Below are 19,483 nucleotides of genomic sequence, written 5' to 3' on the forward strand. Positions count from 1 at the left end.
TGACGATTTCTATGATATAAGGTGTTATGGGAGCAGCTACAGTAGTCCACGCAGCAGCTTTTACGAAAACCTGGTACCGTGGAGTGTGTGTGTGTGTGTGTGTGTGTGTGTGTATATATATATATATATATATAATACACATAAAAAGAGAGCTTAGAGCTTAGTTTATCGGCGAGTACACTTCATTTTGTATGTTATAATTACTGGCCATAATCAGGCACTCAGACGCTTTCACATAGACTTTTTCATTTTGATTATTTTAAACTTTTTTCTATTACATTAACTTTACATGGCTTCACATTCATGGGTGCAAAAAACGTAGATTAGAACTATGGTCAGTAGGCCTTCTGCGTTACACAGTTTAAATCCCACTAAATGCAACACTACTTCCACAAACCCGCAAGAACATAGACAAGTTGTCACGGCAATCTTTATAAAAGCTCTCTACTATCCCTCACCGAATGTCAAAAACAAAGCTGTCTTGTGCCTGTGTGTACATCTACGGCCGTACAAGTCACTGTAATGCCCACTGGATGTCCTCACGCCCCGTGGTCTTATTCTGTAATAGTACCTAGCAATAAGTTGTATTATAATTTTATTTACGTTGCATTTCCTTCACGTATAGCTTTATGATCTCTTGGGCGATTGTATAAGCATCGATTTTGTTTCTGATGGTAGACATCAGTCAGCAGATAACTATAATGTTTAAATAAAATATTACAAGGAAACTAAAATTGTTCGTTTTGTCGTACACCATAAGTTGAATATTAATTTGTATAGACATACATTGATTGCATTTTGAGCATAAAAGGGTTTTATCTGCGCCGATCATTCAACAATAGGGGACAATTCAAAATTGTCTTGGAATAAAATAAAGAGTATATACTGTCTGAGTAGCCCATCAGGAGTTTACGAGCTGATTGCGTACAAGAAAAAAACCTGAAAGGCGGCCTTTCCGATGGGGCACAATTCAGGGTTTTCTTTCGCTTAAAACAGAGCGAACAGCCAACTCTGGAAAGGCAGCCCATCAGGATTTTACGAACTGTATGCGTACAAGGAAAAACCTGAAAGGCGGCCTTTCCGATGGGGCGAAATTCAGGGTTTTCTTTCGCTTAAAACAGAGCGAACAGCCAACTCTGGAAAGGCAGCCCATCAGGATTTTACGAACTGTATGCGTACAAAGAAAAAACCTGAAAGGCGGCCTTTCCGATGGGGCACAATTCAGGGTTTTCTTTCGCTTAAAACAGAGCGAACAGCCAACTCTGAAAAGGCAGCCCATCAGGATTTTACGAACTGTATGCGTACAAGGAAAAACCTGAAAGGCGGCCTTTCCGATGGGGCGAAATTCAGGGTTTTCTTTCGCTTAAAACAGAGCGAACAGCCAACTCTGGAAAGGCAGCCCATCAGGATTTTACGAACTGTATGCGTACAAGGAAAAACCTGAAAGGCGGCCTTTCCGATGGGGCGAAATTCAGGGTTTTCTTTCGCTTAAAACAGAGCGAACAGCCAACTCTGGAAAGGCAGCCCATCAGGATTATACAAACTGTATGCGTACAAGAAAAAAACCTGAAAGGCGGCCTTTCCGATGGGGCGAAATTCAGTGCCCACAACGATCTAACGAAAACTAAAAATTTCTGAAAGGGAGCCTTTCCGATGGGGCACAATTCAGGGTTTTCTTTCGCTTAAAACAAGGCGAACAGCCAACTCTGGAAAGGCAGCCCATCAGGATTTTACGGACTGTATGCGTACAAGGAAAAAACCTGAAAGGCGGCCTTTCCGATGGGGCACAATTCAGGGTTTTCTTTCGCTTAAAACAAGGCGAACAGCCAACTCTGGAAAGGCAGCCCATCAGGATTTTACGGACTGTATGCGTACAAGGAAAAAACCTGAAAGGCGGCCTTTCCGATGGGGCACAATTCAGGGTTTTCTTTCGCTTAAAGCAAAGCGAACAGCCAACTCTGGAAAGGCAGCCTATCAGGATTTAAATAATTGTGTGTGTGCTCGAAAAAACCTGAAAGGCGCCCTTTCCAATGGGGCGCAATTCAGTCGCCCCGTTTGAACTCCAATTTGAAACAAAATATCAATAATCATACAAAGTCCGTTTTCTTATACAGAATAAAACATTTCAGACGATGTCAAACCAATTTTAAAATGTTTTGCACATTTAATAATAACAATAGAATAATAATACTTTCTTTCCCTTTTTTTACACATTGTTAACAAAATTCACTTAATTAACCATGAAATTAAGCACTCACGAAAACAAGCTTGTATGTGAGTGCATCTAGTCACTTCAAATTACATGCGGTATTTTGACGATTGTAAACATTTGTAAGTGTATAATAACTGAGAAATAAATATATAAAATATAACCGAAGAAACCTTACATTAGTTTTATAAAGATGAAAGTTAAAAAGAGCAATTTATTAAAATTCAATATAATGTATAAACAAAAACCGTATAAATTATAACATTGTTACATGAATAAATTAAAATATAATTCAATAAAAAAATACATAGACTATTATTTTAGAGACTCCAAGGGTAGCCAAAAAATTGCTGTTTCACACTAATAATTAAAAAAAAACGTTTTTACTGAACAGACCTACATGTCAAACCTGTAGGCGAACATGACAGCTCTTGCCTTTGTTACAGAACTACACTGGCGACGAAAGGTCAGACAGTCCAAACAGAAGTTCGCACACGGTGAATTCGGCGGGAGGAAAGCCGTCTTACTGCAAATTGGCTTTCCCAAATGGTGTTTTACTTGTAAGTAACCTCAGCGCTGACAGTATAAGGGCCGGCTTTATGACCCCGGCTAAAATTTAACCGCAGGCTAGCTCTTATTTTGGTTTTATGACTCCCAGTTAACGTCTACCTTCCAGTTAAAGTCCCGGCTAACCTAGCGGGTGGATGAACCGGCCGCTAGCTGCTTAACCGGAGGCTAAGCGATAGAAAATAAAATGGCGATGTATCAGGCGAGGTTAGTTGTTGATAGTGATGATGACTATTTGAGGAATTCTATTGAATATTTGCAGGATGCGATTGAATAATTTATTACTAAATATAAAATGCTTTGCCGTATTCGTCAAAGTTTTATTAAAAATTACATGAAAGTGTAGACACGCTTTTCGATTCTCGTTGAGTCGTATATTATTATTTGACTTTAATTGATCACGAAGTACATAAACGTATGCAATGTATATAAACTTAAATGTTCCTGCTTAAGAATATGTGTAAATTAGTGCATTTTAAAATTGCAAAACGAGGGTTATTATTACCTATAAAATGCGTGTTTTCGTGGAAGTTGTATCTGTGAATTTTTATTCGTAATACAGTGGACATATGCCGGGAATGAAATGCACTTCATACGACTTCAGACGTGGTTCTAATTCAATGAATACAATTGAATTTGAAAATAAATGTTACCCAATTATCCCTTCCCTATCTTACAAACCTTTAGGTACTTATTATCTACCTGCCACGCAAGTGCAAAACGAAAACAGCACTGGAATTATTCTGTTTCCCGTATCCAAGTTTATCCCTTGATCCTATCGGCATGACCCTTTATATGTTGGTCTTGTTTTACATTATACTTGCTGTTTTAATTTAGAATGTTGAAAAATCCTGTACATAACACAAAATACCTAACATATCACGATGCAAACAAATTATGTCAGGTCTTGTAAAAATGTATTTCTTTCGTATACATTTTACAATCATAATTATTTCACCAGTGAATATGTCTAGGATCTCTCGACCTACTAAATTAAAACAGCAAGCATCCTATACCACAAACTAATTCCATCAGGATCGGATTAATTTGGATACGTGATACGAAACTATTAGTACAAAAATGAAACCTACACCAGTGAAATGAAAATCGACAAGTATTTTCCCGAAACAGGGTATATATTATTTGATTATGAAATAAATTTATGAAAGAAATAAGTGCAAAGCAATAATATAGAAATAAATAAGTGTCTAGCAAAAATGTCTTATCCCTATTTATTTGTCTGTATAGAATTACTTCGTGTCATAAAACCGGCCCTAAGGGCGGTATTCCAAAACATTCAGGTAAGGTAGCGAATAAGCACTACCTTGTTGGGATACAACTGTAACCTATCTCGCAGACTGTATTCCAGAACGCGTCCAAATCCAATTCCTGTTAGGAAACGAAAAAGCAACTGTTTTAATAAACTGTGCCCTGTACGAGGCTAGAAACTAATTTCAATGCATTCTAGCGGATGTTTGGCAACCATCGATGGATTTGCTACGCCAAAATCCTACAGATAGCAGCATTATCGTGCGAATTAATTGGCGTAATTTTAATTTTCTCAGGTAATTTTAAAGTTGTTGATTATTTGTTTTTATGACCATTAAACTATTCAAATATATTCCAGAATAGTTTTTGCTATTATAAAGTTTTATTTGACACACTAGGTAATTTTAAAGTTGTTGATTATTTGTTTTTATGACCATTAAAGTAATCAAATATATTTCAGAATAGTTTTTGCTATTATAAAGTTTTTTTGACACACTAAAACACATTATACATCCCCAGATTATAATTAAAATGACTATGTATGAGTTAATGGCGCCAGATGCGATTCAGCCATATGGGAGAAATCAACGAAAAAGTGAGCTCTGCGCATGCGCGTGATTTTGGCAACGAAACGGCAACAGATAGGACACCAAAAATCAGTGCCCTAAAAATAAGGTACTGGCCGTGTCCTATCGTGCACTTGGAATATGGTTAGGGTACAGGTATCGCATATTCATCACCTAAACCCTTATTTTTGTGTCTTGGAATACGGCCCTAAAAGAACATGTGGCTGTGACTATAGATAGGGTTGAATAGAAGGGGTTCGGGTGTTAGTGGAAAATAGTCAACGGTATTATTATTGTGAACAGCAAGATACGACGGCCAAGATCAGAAATCGCAACAAGTTCGAGAACATAAACAGTTTATGAATGTTCGAGCTTTTTAATTTTTATATTTTTTTACAATATTAAAATTTTACTCACGCTGGTATTTAATATTGAAATTTTATTTTTTTAGATTTTCACACTTGGTGACAATGACGACGTTTGTGGTTTAAAATCCCCCGATTTTGCCAAGTACATTACCAAGGAATTTTTTTTCTTCATATTTTATTCAAAGAAACTTCTAAGAATTTTTGGAAAAAAAAAATTAAATAAAAAATGCTATGGTGGTTGTTCAAGTTTACTTGGAATACCATAATCATTCAAGATAAATATCAATCGCAATGCCTCTATTTAATGGTCATTTTAATCTCATCAAACTCAATGTGGAACCCGTTCCCTGAAATATGTATAATACTACTTAATGTAAGTGTCTCAATGACTACTAACATTTGTTCTTGTTCTTGGGCTTGTTTTTTTTTTTTTTTTTTTTTTTTTTAAGAGACACTAGGCTGGATAGGATTTACCCTGGTATTATCTGCACTGTTATCAGTTAGGACACTATCTGAAGATTTGTCGCTTTCAGTGGAGGTACGGACAAAACCGGCATAAATTGCCTAGTATTCCTATTCCCCAGTATTTTTGTTGCTTCCACATGTACATCACTACTTAATATTTCAAGGGATATTTGATAACTCGCGCTTAAAACTACAGAAAGACACTCCGACTATATTACGTATTCACTTCCTTCGGAACATCGTTAAGTGTAACTGCGTGCCTACCACCTCTTACTCAGCAAGAAAGGGAAGAGAAGTAAATAATCGCTTCGCTCCCGTGCGCGAAGGGATACACAACCAAAAGTTTTAAGTGCGGTTGTAGAACATTCACGCCTTTAAAGACAAGGTCAGTTCGAGTGTTTGAGTTGATACTCGTTTCAATCTGATGAACACTGCCAATCTAGGTTATTTAAGAACTAGCTGTGCCCGCGACTTCGTCCGCGTGGAATAGTGTCTTTGGGTAGCATTTTTAATTATTTAGGCTAATTATTTTACAAATAAGACACATGCTTATAAATACTTTAATGAGCTATTTGCAAAATTAATGACAACAATTGTATTTTATTTATGATTCACAAAAACAAACAAAAATCTTATGAAAAAAAATTGTACTGAGATTATTCGTTTTTACAAAATAAACAAAAGGAGTTACCGTTCTCAGGTACCTAGCTAATATCAAAATGTACAACAAATAATAATGACGTAATAACATCTAACTAAATTCGAAAGTAATCTACTTTTGACGAATGAAAAACACAAAACAATGACCCAACTAAAGAAAAAATATGTAATAACCTAACCCAAAAACTTAAAGTTATTTGTATTTCACGAAGAACATTAATTAAATAAACAAAAAATCAAGTAAGCAAATCGAATTGTAATCAATTTGCAGTGAATAATAATGAATTTGCAGCGGAAAAAATCAGTATTCGCATGCGTGTGGCACAGTCGTCTGCCCTCACGTGTCTGCCCGTTCGGGTAAGCACACTTAGGCATATTTCCCCACCTACACCGCGCCGTACCACGCCGCTATGTAATTTACTCACAAAGATTAAAAAATAACAAGTTCAGTTATATGAGGTGCAACGAAGAAATTGCAGTCGACGTAATTAGAGCTGGAAAAATAAACAACACATGCATGGCCTCTCGTAATAAAATATACCACATATAGCAACTATCCGAATCGGGATGGTCCGACCGGAATAACACGTAAACGTATCGAAAAGAATTATCATACATACTACAAGAGTAAACCGTTACAAATATGTTTTTTTGAACCCTCGGAAAGAAATGGTATTCTAGTTCATTACACACTGTTATGCATGTTTACGAGTTCATCCCCAATATAAGTTTATTTCTGCAGTACTATCCACAACCTTGATTGTTTACCGTGTAGTATGTCGCAAAATGAGTTATCACAATCAGTCCGCAAGGCTCATCCGCACTCGACACTTGGTATGTGCGACATGTCAACATCTATATGTTAGGCGTAGCGATAGCTCGGCATTACATAGGGATTTTGGTTCGACATCTCGAGACCGACACAGTTCCGAATGTGTTGAAACAAGGCTCGGGGCAGAAGCACTCTTAATAGCTGCCACAATATTTCTTGAACACTCCTCGGTTGGAAATCACCCACGTTCGCACTCTCGCTTGTCCTCACAAATACGTACCTGGAAGGAAATTTAATTTCTTCCAATATTAGTACTTAACTTTATACTATCTTCAGTTTGCACTGACTAATAGGCAAAGAAAATGTTTAACTTACAAACATGTTATTTTTAGTATGTCAAAAATAATTTGAAACATATATTTACGGTATTTTAAGCTTGTTTTTTTTTTCCATTTAACTAATATTTGTATGGTTAAGTAGTAATCAAATATAACAGGTGGAAAAAATATCGGCACTGTAGTAATATATTAAAGTCAGTCCAGCGGCTGGTGCCGGTGCGAGGAGATGGAGCCGATGACAGCAATCTTGGATTGTGACGTCGCGGCGGCCATCTTATATGACCTTTCCCTTCAAAATTAACCAAAATTTGCCAAAATTGACTCACAAATTGCTGATCCGTTACTATGCCTTGAGACAGCTTAGAAACACTATCATACAAGACGAATTTCCTTGTCCTTTATGTCTAGCGAAGCCCTCCTTCTCTTGCGACTGTGAGAGAGGATCCCGCATCCCACTTAAAAAATAAATCATATTTATATTTAATAGCGGAAGCCGGTCCGGCGCCAGGAATAGGAGTGTGGATACGGAGCCGATGTCTGCCATCTTGGATTGTAATATTACTGCGGCCATCTAGGATGACCTTGACATTCAAAATTCGCCAAATTTGCAAACAAATTACTCAAAATGTGCCAAAAAAAATCGCAAAAGTTCGCTGGAATTTCCCGTTTTTAGAAAAAGATTCTGCCAAAAAATCTCAAAAAATTAGAAAAATTAAAATTACCCAATTTTAAGGAAAAAATACCCGTTTTGAGGGAATTTTTTTTTCGTTTTCGTCCTAAAAAAATGCCTTGGCTTGAAATGTCCTGAAAGAGGCTTAAAGTCCTAATCTGTAAGCCTCCAATAAACCTGAGGACATTTGACCTAGGCTAATAGGTTGCCATGGATGCCATTTTCTTATTATTACATCATCGTTGCAAATTTATTTGACTGCCGTCTTGAAAATCCGTAATTATTATCCAAAATATTCAGATAAACATTTAACTTTATTAAAAATTACCTTATTTAAAAATTATTTTAATACAATTTTAATGAAATTTTAATTAAGAAAGGGTACTAAAATCATGGAGTCTTTCGGTTCGAACCCAGTGAGGGCAAAATAAAAAATGGCGACGGATCCTTCCTCCACGGAGGCAACGGGCAGACTGACCTCCCACCAGGAATGCCAAGGAATATATTGCGTCAGCCAGTTCAGCGCGCATCGCTGTATCGTCTCTCGCGTTCGTAACAATTAAATTCACTATAGAGGTGAAAGTAGAAGGAAAATTGGCTTTTCTGGATGTCTTGGTCACAAGAAGAGAGGATAACCACATCGGCCACAGTGGTTGCAGAAAGCCAACCTACGCAGACCGGTATCTACAGGCGAGTTCGCACTACCCTCCATCTCCGAAGAGAATAGTCCTCTCAACTTTGGTCAAAAGAGCTAGAGCCTCTTGCGAAGAAGACAAAATTGGGGAAGGAATGAAACATCTAACAAGTGCTCTTCAAGCAAATTATCAGAAATTAGGAAAGCCATGTAGCCACCTCAACAGCAAAAGAAAGAGCATTTTCCTAATAAAACCTTCATTCCTTATTTCACAGGAATTTCAGACCCGGTGGAAATAATTCTTAGGAATCACGAAATTCATACTATTCTCAAACCTATAAACAAGATTGAGGGGTCTCTGACATCTGTGAAAGATAAAACTACAGCCAAAAACCTAGTTGGCGTGTACAAGATTCCATGCTCTTGTGGCAAGGTATATAGCCTATATTAAAAACTGGCAGATGTATAATCACAAGGGTTAAAGAATATATCAGTGACTATAAATATGAACACCCACCATCAGCTATTGCAGAACACTCCATGGAAACCAGACACAGCATTGATTTCGACCAATTCCACATTATAGCCAACATCCGACAATACAAGAAAAGATACATTCGAGAATCAGAAGTATTAAAACACCCAGCAAACATAAATAGAGAAGGTGGCTGAAAATTAATCAGAATATGGGCTCCACTCGTCAGAAAACCTAGAAACCAAGTTCTGCATATAACAAAATACAGGTCGCGTCTGGTTGGTCAAACAGTCCAGCCAATCAGAAGAGAAGAGGCCAATGATTTGCTAACACCCCCAGCTAATCACAGAAGCCCAGCTCCGATTGGCCAAACCAACAAGACTAAAGGAAGGCCGTGATTGGTCCACAGCTTCAGCCAATCGAGAAACATTCCCCTCTCAGGCGAAAGTATTAAAAAGGCAGGAGAACTTGTAATAACCTCAGTAGGTAACTCTACTCTGATGGCGACTGCAACGTCACCCGAAACATCGCTGATATATTCGCCTCGGACGCGGCTTCAAAACAGAAGCCAAGCAACTTCAAACACAGCTAAACTTGTCGCTGTTGCAACATGATTACACCTTCATTTCCTATTCATTTTGTGTGTGTTATTGCTCCAAATTATTTCAATTAAATAATGTTAGACCTTAAGTGAAGTAAATTAACAATGACATATATCAAGAAACGTAGATAAAAGAAATTAATGCTTTGAAGGACGTTTCTCGGTGGGGAATGTTTTATAACTTTAAGTAACTAGGTACTACATAGAAGTGTTGGTAATAGTATTAGTGATAAAAGGAGTATTAGTGATCAAAGAAGCATTAGTGATCAAAGAAGCATTAGTGATCAAAGCATTAGTGATCAAAGAAGCATTAGTGATCAAAGAAGCATTAGTGATCAAAGAAGCATTAGTGATCAAAGAAGCATTAGTGATCAAAGGAGTATTATTGATCAAAGAGTATCAGTGATCAAAGCAGTAAGAGTGAATAAAGAAGTATTAGTGATTATAGGAGTATTAGTGGTAATAGTAGTAGTAATGAGTGTGGTAGTAGTAGTTATTGTGGTATTAGTAGTAGGAGATGTGCTGAAGGTAGTAGTGGTTGTTGGGGGTAGTTGTTGCGGCAGTAGTGGTTGTGGCAGTAGTTGTAGAGTGGTGGTAGTAGTGCAAGGTTAGTAGAGGGAGGTTGCCTCGGTCCCGTAAGCGCTGTGTAGCCAGCCGGCCGAGGGTGGGTGACGTCACTAGCAGTCCCGCAGCTGCCTGCCCGTTATGTCTGCCGCGTCCGGCCACAGCAGCAAGTGTCGCGTCTTAAAATAAACTCATAGATCTAACACCTTGTTAACACTATTACAACGACCCTTCCACAATTGTTCCATTATATTTATACTCGGTCTAATACTGATATGGCTGCCATTATTATAAATATTACCCCCCCTCCCCACCAAAAAAAACGTAGGCTAATAAAGTAAGTTAACACGCGAAAAACAGATTCCATTAATATGATAAGCACAAAAATTATTATGTACATAAAAAACCATTTCACATCACTGATGATTGTGAGTACCTTGCAAGAAATACACCAAAAAAACAAGCATATGTGGAAACAATAAAATATCTCGGTACTCACCAAACATTGCAACCGTTACATATTTGGTTAGCTCATTGATCGTCCGTAGTTTCCGATGTCGGATTATTTCTTTACTCTTGGAAAATAAAAATTTAAAATTAAAAAAAAATTCATTTAGCATTAAGTTTTTGAGAGATTGCTTTAACACACGTGTAACTTAAAAAAATTGTTTAGTTGATAATGCACCATATAAATAAAAATTCGGTCATCCTGATCAAAACTAGACCTAATAAAATATTCCGAATGTCACTTTAGAAGTCCGCTATTTAATGCAGCATACAAATTCAGGTCTTAAATGCCTAAGTACTTCATGTAACAATTTTTTTGTATTTTTTAATTTTTTTTCCTCCGGTCGTCTGACATGGCACCAGAAGTTCTCTTGGTAGATTTTCGGGATTTTTCTGAAAGACACTTCATCCTTATGAATGTTCTTTGAAGAACAAAGGCTCTGATAATTTTCTTTGGAATATTATTTAAGGAAGGAGCAATCTTATCCACCAATTTCGTCACGACGCCTGGGCCTTTTAGAAGTTCTTTACCATGATAATTTTGGAATTCACACTCAAGCTGCTTTGCTTGACGTAACCATAGTTCAGACGGTATACACAATCCCCCATAAGACAGATGCTTGACCCACGATGATTCAGTTGGTATTAGAGTATTCGCCTCATTGCTACTTTCTAAATAGGAGAACTCTGATTTGAGTTTTTTTGCCACCCAACCACAAAGGTATTCAAAAGCATTTTCTTCTAAATCGGTAGAAAATTTAAATTCTGTTTGTGTTGCAATGATATCATCCGCAGTTACGTTTCCTTCAGACTTGCCTTCTTCTTTAAGAAAATTTGTTTTTGATTTTTCAGTTTCACTTACTGAATCAAAAAGACCGCTAAGTTTAAGCACTTTGCTTGCCACAAATTCCGTGTCATCTGAAGCAGCGGTCGTATTTGTGTTCGTCCGTAGCACACCTTGGTTTTTCCCTAAAATTATCATCCTCAGGCGGTATAGTGCATCTAAAGGCGTGGGATGATCGTTTAATCCTCCACGGGTGCGAATCTGCGAAAACAAATTTTCAATAATGTCTTGATTAATACGATGGGTCAATATGTAACTAATACCATGTGTCAGTTTTAGATCTCTGTAAAGAAGCTGTAATGATTTCGTAGACACAATGACACCTTTCTGGAAAAGTTGCATAGTTTTTTTCCCGCAGCAACGCAATTTACTTATTGTTTCAATCATTTTGTTTAAAATTTCGTCTTGAGCAGTTAATTCTTGGCCGTATGCTTTTCGGGATGGTTCGCCAATATTACGGGGTATATAACAGTTCATGGTGTCAAACCATTGGTCACACAGGAGAATAAAGTCTGCAGTTGCTTGTGCCACATTCTTGTCCATTCCGGGCATTTTAGTTTTCAAAGCGATAGCACTGGTTCGTGACAATAATTCACTTGCTTTCCTTACATTCTGCCGCTGCGTTTTTTCCACCGATATATGTGTCTTTGTTAGTTTGTGGCATATTTTGAGATCTGAGGATTCTTCTGCATTTATAAGGGCTTCGACTGGTCCTTTATTAATGTGTATGTTACCAGGTAAATTGAACCCTGTATCCAAAAACCAATTCCTGATGAGTTTCAAAAGATGTGGCGGATCAGCAAACACATAAATTTTCTCGGTTTCTAAACTAGGTTGGTTAAAAAATGTCTTGTCTGTACTAATTCCCATTTCCTTCCATAGGCCTACATTTCCTCCCCCAAGATCACTTACTATGGCTTTCACCACGTATCCTGCACCACGAAGCTTATCAATAATTGACAGAAGAATATCTTTCGTCATTTTTGTGTCAAAATTTATGTAAAGTGGCTGCTTCCATTTAGAAAACAAGCCTCGAGCCATTACAACTTGCATGTATGAAAAAGGTCCGACAACTTCATCTTTTTTCACATCGTATTCCAGAGTTCTCTTTACTTTAACTTCGTCAAATTGCAGGACTGCTATGCGTTCTTTATCAATCAGTTTTGATCCGGCAACTTCAAGATACTGAAACATGTGCTGAAGTAGGCCCTCACGCATTTCCAAAGATGATGCCCATCTCTGAAGCGTGGATATACCTGGCAAAGGGATATTCATTTTTTTCTTCAGAAAAAGATAGCAACGTTTACTTAGGTACCTTAATGTGAACGCCAAAGATATTTCTTCATTAGTCCACCTCACATGTTTCCTTATTCCAAGAAGCAACCCTATTTGATTTTTCGTAAACAACGACGACAGCACTTGGAAACATTTTTTTGATTCTTTAGAATCTTTTACATTCTTTCTCTTCAGGTTATTATTTTCTTTCTTTAATTTTTTAATATTTTTGGCGTCTGAGAGAAGTTTATTTTCTAAAAGTAATATTTTATGTTTCAGAATTTCATTTTCTTTTTTCAGATTTTCTTCTTTATTTTCAACCTTATTTCTAGCGTTGAGGCTGCTAGATTCAATTACACTTATTTCTTGCGGTTCTTTTATCAGCTCTGTTGCAATTATTTTGTTCTGTCTTGAATTGTACCGAGAATTACGTTCTACAGAATTTGTATCCTCCCGGTGAATATGATCCTTAGACAACAATTTTAGAGATGGTACAGCAGATTTCTTCAAAACTTTCTTCGGTTCAGTTTTTAACAGTTCAGCCTGTAGATCTCTTTCATAGTCCTCGACCATAAAATGATCTGAACAAACATAAGACGTATCAGGATTGAATTTATCTTGTCGTTTGCAGTGTTGCACCCATTGGCTTTTGAACACAATTTCTTTTGGAAATCTGTGGTATATGACGTTTTTTGTTTTTTCACGACGATTTTTACAAACAGCTACAGCACACCCAGTCCCGGGCATTTTACCACACAGCAAACTAGTATTGAAGCTGCATTAATGTTATAAAATATTCGTTCAAACGCCGAACACTGCACAAGTTGACGTTTATCAGGCTAGGAAATAAAACTCTAAACACACACGCGAGGTACACATAAAGTAGTTGAATTCGTCGTGCACATGAAGATGAAACTAGAAGTACGCGTGTCATGAGATCGCCTCTATGACAGTGCGTCCAGTTTTGTCGGGACGAAAAGATAAATTTGTGAAAGCGAGCGCGTCTTGACTGGGGGACGGGACGGGAGCAAGGTCGAGGCGGTGGACTGCACGTGACGTCACTTCGCTGCCTGCGCAGAAAGATGCGCGCGCGTCTGAGGCAACCTTCCCTTCTACTAACCTTGGTAGTAGTGGTGGTGGCAGTAGTGGCGGTGGCAGTAGTGGCGTTGGCAGTAGTGGCGTTGGCAGTAGTGGCGTTGGCAGTAGTGGCATTGGCAGTGGTGGCGTTGGCAGTGGTGGCGTTGGCAGTGGTGGTGGCGGCAGTAGTGGTGGTGGCGGCAGTAGTGGTGGTGGCGGCAGTAGTGGTGGTGGCGGCGGCATTGGTGGTGGCGGCGGCAGTAGTGGTGGCGGCGGCAGTAGTGGTGGCGTCGAGTGGTGGTGGCGGTAGTGGTTATGGTGGCAGTAGTGGTTATGGTGGCAGTGTTTGTTATGGTGGCAGTAGTGGTTGTGGTGAGTGATTGTGGTGCCAGTATTAGTTGTAGTGGCAGTAGGGTTTTTGGTGACAGTAGTGTTTGGGGTGGCAGTAGGGTTTGTGGCGGCAGTAGTGTTTGTGGTGGCAGTAGTGTTTGTGGTGACAGTAGTGTTTGGGGTGACAGTGGGTTTTGGGGTGGCAGTGGGGTTTGTGGTGGCAGTAGTGTTGGTGGTGGCAGTAGTGTTTGTGGTGGCAGTAGTGTTTGTGGTGGCAGTAGTGTTTGTGGTGGCAGTAGTGTTTGTGGTGGCAGTAGTGTTTGTGGTGGCAGTAGTGTTTGTGGTGGCAGTAGTGTTTGTGGTGGCAGTAGTGGTGGTGGTGGCATTAGTGTTTGTGGTGGTTGTGGCATTAGTGTTTGTGGTGGTTGTGGCATTAGTGTTTGTGGTGGTTGTGGCAGTAGTGGTGGTGGTTGTGGCAGTAGTGGTGGTGGTTGTGGCAGTAGTGGTGGTGGTTGTGGCAATAGTGGTGGTGGTTGTGGCAGTAGTGGTGGTGGTTGTGGCAGTAGTGGTGGTGGTTGTGGCAGTAGTGGTGGTGGTTGTGGCAGTAGTGGTGGTGGTTGTGGCAGCAGTGGTGGTGGTGGCAGCAGTGGTGGTGGCAGTAGTGATGGTGGCAGTAATGGTGGTGGCGGTGGTGATGATGGCGGCATTAGTGGTGATGGAGACGGTAATGGTTGTGGTGGCAGTAATGGTTGTGGTGGCGGTAGTGGTTGTAGTGGTAGTAGTAAGTGTTGGTGGTGGTAGTAGAAGTAGTGGTCGTATTAGTGGTTGTGTAAGTAGTAGGTGGCAGTTGTAGAAGAAGTGGTTGTAGTGGCAGCAGTCGTGATGGTTGTAGTAGTTGTGGGTGCAGTAGTGGTTTTGGTGGCAGTTGTGGTTGCGGTGGCTGTAGTATTAGTATTAATAGTGTTGGTGATGGTAGTAGTGGTGGTAGTGGTAGAAATAGTGGTCGTTTTAGTGGTTATGTAAGAAGTAATGGTCATATTAGTGGTGGTGTAAATAGAAGTGTAGTAGGTGACTGTTGTAGTAAAATTGGTGATGCCATTAGTGATGGTGGCAGTACAGGTTGGGTGTCAGTAGAGGTGGGGTGACAGTAGAGGTGGGGTGACAGTAGAGGTGGGGTGACAGTAGTGGTGGGGTGACAGTAGTGGTGGGGTGACAGTAGTGGTGGTGACAGTAGTGGTGGTGGCAGTAGTAGTGGTGGTGGTGGAATTAGTGGTGGTGGGTGCAGTAGAAATGGTAGTAGTGGTGATGACAGTGGTAGAATAAGTTGTGTTATAAGTGGTGGTGTAAGTAGTATTAGGTGGCAGATGTAATAAAATTGTTTGTGGTGGAGGCAGTGGTGGTTGTAGTAATAAAGGTTTTGGTGACGGAAGTATTAGAAGTAGTGATCGCATTAGTGTTGGTGAAAGAAGAAGTAATGGTCGTAATAGTGGTTATGTAAGAAGTAATGGCCATATTAGTGGTGGTGTAAGTAGAAGTAGTAGGTGACTGTTGTAGTAAAATTGGTGTTAGAAGTGTTGGTGGCGGTGGTTGTGGTGGTGGTGGTGGTGGTGGTGGTGGTGGTGGTGGTGGTGGTGGTGGTGGTGGTGGTGGTGGTGGTGGTGGTGGTGGCAGTAGCAGTGGTGGTTGCAGTAGTGGTGACGGTAATAATGGTGTTGGTGGTGGCAGTGGTTGTGGTAGTAGTAGAAGTGGTTTTATTAGTGGTGATGGCAGTAGTAGTGGTAGTAATAGTGTTGGTGGTGGCAGTGTTTGTGGTAGTGATTGAAGTAGTTGTCTTATTAGTGGTGGTGTAAGGAGAAGTAGTAAGTGGCAACTGTAATAGAAGTGGTGATGGTAGTCGCAGTAAGAGTGTCAGCAGCAGCAGCGGCGTGGCGGGATGGCGGGATGGCATTGCCAAGGTAACGACCTTCCAACGAGAACACGTGCCAACTAGAGTCACGTGTTGCGACTCCTCGCGGAACATGTTAACTAGCCATTGACGTCACGTGTTGACCATCTCCCAGCGCCCGATGCGTTTTTGGCAGGAACAAATACTGTTGACGTGGGAAACGCGTGTTTGCAGATGAATCCCAGGTATCCAACAAGACTGCGGACAATTTCCGTCGTGGCTTGACACGCCATTAGGACAACCGGCTACTTTTTTACGACTTATCAAACATTACGAACGAATACGCGGAATCGTGTTTAGAAGCCATGGTAAATATTTTGACGCAGACCTCATATTTGCCTATGGTAATTCCAACAAAAGAACATTCTGTAATTCTATCAATAAGCGACTCTGAAAAGCATTAGCATTCAAATTTCTGTCAGACTCTATATTTTCTCACGCATGCTTCTCTTGTATATTATCTCAACTACATCACCATGATATTCTACAGCATAAGAATTTATTTTCTATGTGCGTTTCGGTGTATAGCTAGTTTTAAAATAGTTGCTGTTGTTTAGTGTTTGAAATATTAGAGAAATTGTAAGGTCAATAATTAAAAATATACTAAATAGTAATTAAATATTGAACTATGTTTTAAAAACATTAACAAACATACAAGAACAGGCTCCAACACAATCGACGAAACGAGCCATTGATATAATATTCCTTCCACTGTGGTAAGACAGTCCACAACCCCGACCAGCCACGATTCCCCCAGGGTCAAATTCCGAGACCTGCTCATATGGTTGCATGATCTTCTACACGTCATGTCCACTTGCTGTGTGCATACGAACGGCGGGGGGAACCCAATGCCACTAAATCTCAACGACCACCACTATATACTATCCATCAGGGATAAATTGCACTAGTGCTGGTCCACTTTGTTGAACAACTACCAAGTCACTGTCCTACCTTCATGTGCATCCTTCTTGGTATTTCAATTTTAATTGTCACCCAAGTATTTTATATTATTCGAAATTACAATTAAATGAAACAATTACAATGTGGTTTATTTTTCAACAATTTCTTCCTTCAATTACTATACAAACACTTCAACGACCAATGTAAGCACCGCAATGAATAGGGAGAAACGAAGACCAGTCTCAAACTATACTTGCTGGAACAACGAGATCAGCGAGTTAAGGTGGCCGTTGGACTGGGTCGCCAAAAGGCATGCAAAGCTCCAGGTGTTAACGCGCGACTACAATCCGCTCAAAATTTATTGAAAGTGTCTGATTACAAATAGCATTTAAGAGCCATTGCACTTATCTATACAAGTTTCGTTTCATGGTGTCGTCTATAGCGTACTTTTTGGACAGAGAAAAAGGCTAAAATGGCTATTTTCATGGAATTTTCGATTGAAAAATTCTACACGTAGTATAGGGAAGTTCAATATCCCAGCATAATATTATGGGGTCACCGCTTAAAGTCCCATATAGGCATGTTATCGCGGCGAAGACTGCACTTTATTTCGGTGCGTGGCACGTAGAGGCTGTGAGGCATATGTTGCGGGAGCAAGTGTCACCCATAGCACCCTCGCGCTATTAGAGCTCGTGCACCCAGCCCGAATGATTACACTGAGCGTATATTTTAACGAGTGGATCAACAGACAAAAAGCTAGTGAATTCACCCAGACCCACAGACCCTCCCTGGCAAAGTTGATAGTTGGTTCGGTGCGAGGAATTCCTGATTTAAGTCCCACATAAATGTGGGTGTAGGTAGTGTTCAAATTGTTAGGTTTTAATAAAACTGTTTGGATGGTCACCCCCAAGTTGTATTACTGTCACTAAAAAATAAAATTAATTCATATATGCATGTTGCCTCGTGCATTAAAAGTTTAACAGTACAATTACATGTTATATGTTAGATTAGTGTTATGAGGCTTCAGAATAATGTGTTTTACATTCAATTAACGAATTTGCAGCCACAAGGCCCACCTCAAACCAAATTATCGTAGTCGTCATACAAATCAAACTGGAGAAAACATGAAACCAAATAGCAACGCAGTACCACTCTCTTACTGGCCATTAGATTTTACTCATTACATTACTTTTCGTAAAGCTCTGATGACTTCGTCGCACCTGCATTCCCCACCGGCTCTAAAGAAGATGTGATAAGTTTCGCCGGCCTGGATAGACGTAAACAAAATGCGGGGAGACTGGCTGGGTGCGGCCGAGACCGGCTGGGGTCGGCCGAGACCGGCTGGGGTCGGCTGTGGCTGGCTGGGATCAGCTGGAGCTGTTTGGGGTCGGCTGGGGCTGGCTGGGGTCGGCTGGGATCAGCTGGAGCCACTAAGGGTCAGCTGAGGCTGTCTGGGGTGGCTGGGATCGGCTGGAGGATGGCAGGGTCGGCTAGGGCCGGCAGGGGTCTGCTGGGGCTGGCCGAGTTTGGCTGGGGCTGGCAGAGATCGGCTAGGGCCTGCAGAGGTCGGCTGAGGCTGGCTGGGGTCGGCTGGAGTCGGAAGGGTTCGGCTGGGATCGGCTGGGGCCAGCAAGAGTCGGCTGGTCTGGCAGAGGTCAGCTGTATCCAGCAGGGGTCGACTGTGGCCCACAGGGGTATGGGGTTGGCTAGGGTCGGTCGGAGCTGGCTGGGGTCAGCTGGGGTCAGCTGAGGCTAGCTGGGGCCTGGCTGGGTGGGCTGGGGCCAGCAAGGGTCGGGTGGGGAGGCTGTGAGCTGGCTGGGGTCTAAAGGGGTCAGCTGGGGGTTGGCTGAGGCTGGCTGGGTCAGCTGGGATCGGCTGGGGTAAGCTGGGATCGGCTGGGGTCAGCTGGGATAGGCTGGGGTCGACTGGGGTCTGGAGCTGTCTGGATTCGCAGGAGCTGGCAGGGGTCGGCTTGTGCTATAGTGCGACAAGAAACAAAAGAGCCTTCTCGGACATTGACATTGCTGGCTGTGCATGTTCTTTTGCTAGTTGTGGCATTATACTTTCGCGGTTTTCGGTTCCAGCGCCCGAATACTTTCCTGGCGCATCACGGACCCGGGATGGATATGTAAGGCCAGACCTTTAATCTTCCCACTGGAGCTCGGCTCGACAGTGGATCTCTCTACTGTTCGTCTCTGATCGGGCACCTCAGTCACACACACTGCTTCGCAATACTCACTCGTCCGCCACACACACAACACCGTACCAGATGCTCGTCCCCAATGATCTAATCTCTCACGCATAGCCCATCGCTTGTCGCTCACCTAGAGGTCGCTCACCCTCTTCACTTCACTCTACAGTCTCGCAATTGCTCCCCAGTGTCTCCACCAGCCTTCATCACCGTAGCCGGAGGTCTGCCTTATTCTTTATACCTGCGAGTTCCCGC

At 40.9% G+C, this 19,483-nt stretch overlaps 2 protein-coding genes across 3 annotated transcripts in view; both read right to left on the bottom strand.

Annotated features, from left to right (window-relative positions):
- The window catches only part of LOC134528852 (platelet binding protein GspB-like), a 113,618-nt gene extending 97,149 nt beyond the window's left edge, over nucleotides 1–16,469 (bottom strand). Inside the window, 3 exon segments of the mRNA XM_063362519.1 lie at nucleotides 13,795–14,152; nucleotides 14,155–15,131; nucleotides 16,465–16,469. Coding sequence (XP_063218589.1) covers nucleotides 13,795–14,152; nucleotides 14,155–15,131; nucleotides 16,465–16,469 — 1,340 coding nt within the window.
- The window catches only part of LOC134529149 (putative fatty acyl-CoA reductase CG5065), a 226,927-nt gene that overhangs the window by 174,414 nt on the left and 33,030 nt on the right, over nucleotides 1–19,483 (bottom strand). The gene's annotated exons all lie outside the window — the stretch shown is intronic.

The sequence above is a fragment of the Bacillus rossius genome, chromosome 2 (assembly GCF_032445375.1).
Source record: "Bacillus rossius redtenbacheri isolate Brsri chromosome 2, Brsri_v3, whole genome shotgun sequence".
Taxonomy (NCBI): Eukaryota; Metazoa; Arthropoda; class Insecta; order Phasmatodea; family Bacillidae; genus Bacillus; species Bacillus rossius.